Source organism: Opisthorchis viverrini, assembly GCF_000715545.1.
Source record: "Opisthorchis viverrini unplaced genomic scaffold opera_v5_626, whole genome shotgun sequence".
NCBI classification, from domain to species: domain Eukaryota; kingdom Metazoa; phylum Platyhelminthes; class Trematoda; order Opisthorchiida; family Opisthorchiidae; genus Opisthorchis; species Opisthorchis viverrini.
This window is the reverse complement of record NW_008752296.1, coordinates 57370-65421: the sequence shown is the minus strand read 5'-3', so window position 1 is coordinate 65421 and position 8052 is coordinate 57370. Positions and strand designations below refer to the sequence as shown.

Here is an 8052-nt window from a genome sequence, read left to right as displayed (position 1 = left end):
TTTGTGCAACGGTTTTCACAAAACTCACGTGATCCGAATCCCTAATCCAGGAATACTAGTATTCGGTCGCTAGACAAACACCGACTTGCTTATCCGTACAAAAACACCATAGTTTTCTTCCTTCTCGTTGGCTGATTTTGTCACGAAGACTGCAGTTTTAGAGAGTACAAACAGGAGAATGTATAGATTGGTAACTTGTGAAAAAGTGAGGCAGCTTGTACTCTGACTCACAGAAATCGCGAAGGTCCCAGAATTCGAAAACCAGCACACTAAACAGAAGCTCGATGAAAAATCGGTGGCAGAAAACCATGGTTTTCGCGCTCCGTAGGGTCAATCAGAAAAGGCGCAGTCCTTTAATCTCTCTCAAGCATAATCGCTTCTTGGAACAAGACTGGACGGAGCTCGTCAAACATGTTTGGGTCAGGCAGTCCAAACCACATACGTATGTAGATATATAAAATGATTTCCTCTGGTAGAACCCCGTCAGAATCGATCACTGACGAGAACGGTAAAAATTTGGTCACGTCACTGGTATCATACCAGTTGTTTGTCCCGTGAAAGTGTACCTTTTATGAAAGACTCACGATCTATTCCTAAGTTGCAAATACTACATCCACCTGAGAATGTTGGTCGCAACAATAGGACCCCAAATATCACATGTGTTGCACCGATATTACAGTGACTTTTAACCAGCTGAATCTAGTCCAGCAGCAGAGGAGACGTTATTCGATAAACGTGTGATGCTGTTGACTATCTGGATAAAGGCTTCTTGCAGATGACCAGAGACTACGTACATTCTATGATCACAAGAGATCAAGGATGAACCATGCTTGGATCTTCGTTTAGTTCAACTGGCCATGGCGGTATTTCAACCATACATGAGGGAAATTCAGTATGATAACTCAGAGGATCCCCAAGAGAGCCAGGCAAAAAAAATTACGCTACTTGGTACCCACATTTGGAGGAATAAGATCCATAAACATAGACCCAGAGTAGCAATCATCCATGTAAACACGAGTTTATTATACTTTTCTTTTTATGCAAGTGGAGGACGACATCATTCAGTTGCGCGGCATTGAGCTGTCACAAGGCAAGAAAGAAAATTCGTGAGCTGGAAAGATTATTGGTGGAGGATTATTGAGTTTTTTGGAAAATGCAAATGATACCCCTGTACAGTATGTCCGCACTAGAAAAAATGCAGCCTTGAGATAAGTAAATAGCAGCATAACTCGTGTACTGCTCGTTGAGAAGTGATATGACATCCTGTTGGTGAAGACAATTTGTGGAGATACTTCTAGCCCTAATCACGTTTGCCGAAAATTTAGAATGATTTCCATTTAATTGAAATAATTCGAATGTCGTCTCACTACTTACGCACAGTAATCAGTACGGAAGAAACAACGAATGACTTTTCTATGAGATGTAATTCCAAAAGTAAGTCAGTGGTGATGTGGTATCCTGGATTGAATGATGGGGGTGTAGCATAATGGCCGACTGCGGCTAAATCAGGCTGTCGGTTGGCCCCCATGGCCAGACATTTAAATTTTGCAACTACAGTGCGCACCACTGATGATTCCCAATACGGATGGAGCAATTGTGTTCCCGACTGCTCGTCACAGACTGCAATCTCATACATAGTACACGAGGACCTATTGATACCAGCAGTGATTCGCGCTATCCCCCGACTCGTAAAAATGAGAGCAACTTACCTTCATACCATCAACGCCTCCTGAGTGACCGTGTACGAAGAGGTTCTTTGTTTGTCCTACCAAGGCTTGTTCAACTGTCTAAAGGGATCAACCGTTGAATCATGTGTGTTGAGCAACCTTGAACTGAAACAAACGAAATCTATGTAATTTTATAAATATGGCACCTTCACGCAGCCTGCCGAACTTGAGAGAATGAGACGCCCGAACGTGGTAGCTTCTCTTCCATCATTCGGGGAATGTCTATGTTGGTTGTAACTATAAACTGTTTTATAAAGAACCACGTGTGACAATTCGCATCTTCACTGCATTCACAATTTAGCCTCCTATTGAATGGCCGTGTGCTATATCAAAACTTACATCTCCTTCCGGGAAGGTAATATAGTTACGGAAAGCATGGCCAGTGTAATAGTTGAAAACGTTTTCATCAGGGCCGCTGCAAGTGTACGGGAAAGTTAAGGTGATCGAGTTTAGTACCTTATTGGGTGGCGGTCTTGCGCACAGGAAAGCAAAACAAAAAAGGACGCTGAAACGGAAACTCCATTGTAACGTTCCCAAAAATGTGGGGATTTCATAGGTTGCAGAAGCTATGTTGTACCGTAAAGTGCATTGACCAACTGATGATTACGGAAATCAGAAAGGTATAAAAATTCCACAATACATTTCTGTCTGTGGCACACGATTATGTTGTTTAGGAAAAATATTTTCAACTTTCAGTTATTCATTTGCACAATTCCTGTGCTGCCTATCCCTCGAGCACTCAACACGAACGAAGTAAATGGATAACGAAAACGCAGGTCAGAATATTGTTAGGTACACGCTACTGTATATAATCAGTTGATAAATTAACTCCCATTTGTGTGCTATTTGTATGGCCGCATGAATATGGAAGTGGAAAATGTACTTTTTGAACGCCGTTTGGTTTGCTGTTGTATCACGCAAAATGGTAGCACCTTTGTGGCGCCATGGTGGTAGAAGTCAGTTTTCCACTTTAGGAAGTCTTATCAGCTTGCCATTGGAACTGTGAAACCCAGCCGTTTACAAATCCCGGACTGACCATCCCAATTAAATTGGCTTATGAAAATAAATCCATGGTTTATTCACGACGAAGAAATCATATTATAATCGAGATGAGACGAACCTATGTTCCGAACACGGACATCCACGAATCCATCCATATGTTGGGTTTGTTGGTCTTTGAACAAAACGTTGCTCATCTGCACTCTGATCCCGATGATCGGCCTGCAAATGTTCCGTCACCAACCGAAGTGTTATCATGGGTGAATGATTGGATCGACAGTTCTTCCATCTGTCCGCTGTATCCCCAGAATATGCCCAACGGCATATTATGTCTGAAAATGTGGTTGCTGCATATTATCTGCATTTCCTGACGTCCAGTGTATTCTGTCTGCGTACGGTTTGTTCATGGTCTGATTGATCGGTTGCCGATTATTATTGGGACACGGTCTCCTGGCTCACATTTGATTAGCTCACAATCCGGCTTCTGAGTTCTGCGGTTCATTTTAGTGGTAAGTTCTGATTTTCTTTTGTGTTACCGTTTGTTCATGGTCTGAGTGATCGGTTGCCGATTACTATTGTGACATGGTTGCCTTTCTCACATATGATTAGCTCACAATCCGACTTCTGATTTCTGTAGTTCATTTTAGTGGAAAGTTCTGATTTACTTTTGTGCTGCACCCTGATTTTCCGAAGTTTGTTTGCGTGAAAGTAGTTTGCGGTGATAACACTCTTTTCATCTTGCAAGTGACTTTTCCCAATCTCAACAAACGAGTTGCAGGATCAGAATTTCCGAATCGATTAACACGCGCAACGATTGGGTGGTCCCGGAGTGAGTGGCAATTCCGATTCCATACAGTGTATAGATGACGGAATGGGATATTTATGATTTGTAAGTGAACACACGTTTTTGGGGCTCATGGCTTGCTTCCGTAAGCCGGGTGTTTCATTTATGTTCATATTCGGTTCAAGAAACCGTGAAGAGATTCTCAAAAGATGAACAGTGACGTTATCAAATCACACGCAACCTAAAGCGAGGCAGGTATTTTAAAAGCTGAGATTATTACCAGGAATTGAGGATCTAGCATTCAACCAGTCAAAGGAACTGCTAGTATATTTCGATTATCCATTATTCAGGTTTGAGGCAACACAATCAGCAAAATCAAATCTTGAATCCGAGCAAACGAAGATCGACAAACCCCTAGTTGTACAGGACGGGGCAAATGTTTGACCATTCACAACTGAGCCTATCTGAATATTTACGGAAATTGTTAACAGTGGCGATTGATGCCCACGATATGATAATTGCCTACAGTGTAGAATTGATAAACCTGGATTCATTTGCAGTGTGGCAAATCTGTTTTGACTACCCTCAGGGAGCTTTACTTAAAGAGATTATGTACCACATGGCTTACGAGAATACTAAACACGCGTTTCGTGAATCCGAAAACGCTCACCTGCCAATTCCGGCTGTGATCAGCAAGCGCATCAGCAATGTCTTCTTCCACGCGTACTAACCATTTCAACACTTTATTCCCTTCCTTTCCAAGTCTTTTGTCGCCTGTCATTACCATCGTGGAGATATACGGTTTGACGTCCTGAAACAGATAAACACGCATAATGAGTTATATCTGTGACACTGGTGATTTCCACACTTATTCTACTGCCAGTAACCATCCACTTACAGTCTAGCAAATAATTGAAAATCTAGGGTCTGCTCTCCATCTTCACTCAGAATACTATCGGGACGGTTGCTAAATGATGGAAACTTAAAACGTGATTTTTGATGTGGTCGACGAGCATGGCTAGTTTCCAAGACGAACTCTGTTTAAAACAAAGTCAATACTGATTCAGTGTCCATCGAATGCTGCATTTCAATGGCGAATCCGGAAGACACCACAATTTCCAGAAGACATTCGACGCATACTCTTCATGAACGAATATCTCTGTCTGGTTTCAGGCTATGATGCACGTTACACACCCAAGGTTTTTGGTTTGTCAGGAACGCCAGCTTAGAAGCTTCGTGCCGAGAACTAGACCATACTCTTTAGGAACGAAGATCTCTGTCTGGTTTCAGGCAATGATGCACGCTACACACCCGTGGTTTTTGGTTTGTCAGGAACGCTAGCTTAGAAGCTTCGTGCCGAGAACTAGACTGTGAAAATTCCGTCAATACACTGTAAGATTACTTGGCAGGCCACAAGCAGAAGTATGAAATCGGTCGTGGGCTACTTGAGTGTTCTCTATCACCTAGTGTTCGTTCAAGCAAATGTAATGTAGTTAAACTGCTTAGGTAGCCCTACGGTTGATATTGTGTTTTTATACGCAGTATCATGTTACTTGCACATTGTGTTACACGGTGAACAAATTCATTTAATTACTACGCATGAACATACTTTTCCACGATAGTCAATTACCACACACTTGTAAACATCTTTGTCCTCGTAGTCATGGAACACTTTGCCTTTGAACGGATTCCTGGGATAAAAGAATCAAGAAATTACCATAAGTGTCAAATATGCGAAACGAAATGTTCGTAGGTTCCGTATGGAACAGTGTGGCACACTCTAAATTAAGTTATACCTGGTGTATATATATCCCACAACAATTCCGGTAGGTAGGGAACGTAGAACATTACACATTCTGTGTGAAAAGGTAATTTTCTTATGTGAATATACAGGTAAACACCAGTAGTAACAAATTATGTGAGCATACACTCACCCACTGCACTTGAATGCAATTTAATTAGCCAGTGAACCACTTCCGATTTTTACAGCCTCCAAGCAAGAAAAAATCTTTCAAATGTTTCCGCCACTAATCCCAGCAATTGGTTGTATTACAAAATGATAAGTCTATTAGGCTGTCCGTTTACTATTTGCTCCAAAGCAGCCGTATGATGCCCTTAAACAACATATGGGCATCGATGTTAGTAATTCAGATTACTGACAATCGAAACGAAGTTGAAATTTCATATTCATCAGGTAGGGTATACTGCAGTTATTGCATTTTGAGCTGGTATCAGTTGTGGTGATTGAATCAGCGTAAATGGAGTATGGTGTCGTGAAATGTCATTAAAAGTTGGAAACTTTATGGTACATCTCGAGTTACGCATTGAAACAATTTTCTTCGACCCAATTATATTCATAGTTTGTATACGTGAAATTTACGACTCAGAAATAGGAGAATATAAAACCGAATAACGGATAGCGATTTCTACCATCTAATTAATATCATATGACAAACATTGTTCGTAATATTTACTTGAGATTGTTGGCGATATCGTCGTAGGCGATGGTAGTTATATTCTCCGCTGGAATTTTGCTTGCACGCAAAATGTGATAGGCGTGATAAACGTTCGCCTGAAGGAAAATATAAATAACAGTAAATGAGTGGTAACAGGCGGAGTGTAACATAGAGGCAAATGATTGCAAGCGGAGTTCCTAGGATTCTGCATACTTAGTGGAGTAACAGGTCTAAAAAACATTTGAATGCCCTATCCCTGTCCAATATGTTGATTCTGACATATTCGCTTGTGTCCCGTTAGTTTCTTGCTTGAATTTGTGCACGGCAACTAACTAGTTATTAATTTTGGCTGCCTCGGAGCTGGAGTACAATGTTTGAGGTTTCAAATCGTGATTTAATCATTATGTGAGGCAATTGATGTATCCTTACTGAGAATCATCTATAGTGTGATCTCCGGAGGGTCCCGAACCTACCACATCCCGGCAGTCACTAGCAGGCCGACCGATTGGTCACGAGCAACTGATTAGCTTGCGCTGCAACCCATTTGGGAACGCGGTTTGATTGGGATTTCTCCATGAAACGAAAACTGTTCAATTCGTCATAATTGTGGTAAATCTAAGCTTATTGTGAATACTGTTTCGCTGCATTGGGTTTATCAGTTTCTTTGGACACAATCACATGAGATAAGTTTCCTTCATTGCTTGCACAGCAGCCCTCAAATAATGCTTTCGCGATATCCATTTAAACCCCCCTTCCATATGCCACTGTGGATTTCAAATAGACTGCGTCAATTTTGCATTACAATGGTGTAAATTAGGTATCGAAATTTATCCCGAAAATGCATTGCTGATTCGTCGGGAAGAAATGTTGGAAAGTCATCAATATCACCGGCTGGATAGCTTCCAAAGTCGTCAATCTCCATCACCATCCAATGTTATCAGGAACAGCTGTTTATCCGGGTAGGGAAAATCTTACAAAATTTTCCATTAGACCAATCTGTTTTTTCAAAAGAATAAAAGGGTGATAATAGTTGATCATGAGATTTTGCATCGGGTTTTACGACAGTATCCAGGCTGACTTTTAAACATGCTGACTTCTTTAAATCGTTATGCGTATAACATATTAATAATGCATCATCGACCAAGGGACGGAAGTCGGTCCTTTCTTGGCCTACTGTGTGTCTAACTTAGAACTGGGATCATCCTAATGACCAGGGATAACACCATTGGTCTTGGAAGATGCTTCGTCCACGACCCTTTAGGAATAAACGAACACCTGAAATCCCCTCTAAGAATGTTTTTTCGCCTGTTCCATTATCGTCACCCGACCTGAAGGTATGCTGTATCTGGCTCTTTACGAGACAAATTCGACGTCACAGAGGCCTGAGGGTTTGTGCGTCCCAACAACCCACTCTGTAGTGTATTTGCGACGCAAAAATCCCTTCATATTTTCTGTTCAGTAGGTGGCAGCCGCTTAAGATTTGCGAATAACTAACTTCTCGGTTAAGTGCACTCGTTCTCTCACTGATGTCATCACAGCCTAATTTCAATGATGAGTAAGCGAACGTTAGTACAACAGATGCTCTCCTTCTCTCCTTTTCCCGCATATATCCTATATTCTCAAATTAATCAAATTGTGGTATCGACACCGACCCAGGCACAATCTTAATATCTGACGGAACCGTTTTTATTTTCATCTTCTTGAACTACAATATCCGCGTTTAGTTTAGTCGCTACAGCTTTAGACGATCCGATATTATTTCCTAGTTCTTGTATTAATCTTCAGGGTTTGCACAGCATCCTTGTTCGCTGCACAGGCTTCCCGCTTTACCGATTTAAGTTCCCATCGAGATTGACATACTGATATATACATTATATTCCGCTGGCTCTAAATTACGCTCCTCTCCGGCGCCGCTGCTGCTTTTACAACTGTGGCTGGTATTGATCTAAGTCAGCTGAACGTAGAGTTTCTCATTGAATGGTCAACGGCATCGATGATAGCTCTTTGCAGCAACCTGGAGGATAACCAGTAAAAGCCTGCATAATACTGTGGTTGTCAAAGACATAAAAGCGCATGTAGGCAGACG

The 8052-nt window shown here is 41.5% G+C and overlaps 2 protein-coding genes across 2 annotated transcripts in view; one reads left to right on the top strand and one right to left on the bottom strand.

Moving 5' to 3' along the window:
• The window catches only part of T265_11888 (hypothetical protein), a gene marked incomplete at both ends in the record, with an annotated part of 76128 nt that overhangs the window by 43161 nt on the left and 24915 nt on the right, over window positions 1–8052 (top strand). The gene's annotated exons all lie outside the window — the stretch shown is intronic.
• T265_15595 (hypothetical protein) overlaps window positions 5120–8052 on the bottom strand; it is a gene marked incomplete at both ends in the record, with an annotated part of 5866 nt that continues 2933 nt past the window's right edge. Inside the window, 2 exons of the mRNA XM_009178704.1 lie at window positions 5120–5201; window positions 5985–6082. Coding sequence (XP_009176968.1) covers window positions 5120–5201; window positions 5985–6082 — 180 coding nt within the window. The remainder of the gene's footprint in view (window positions 5202–5984; window positions 6083–8052) is intronic.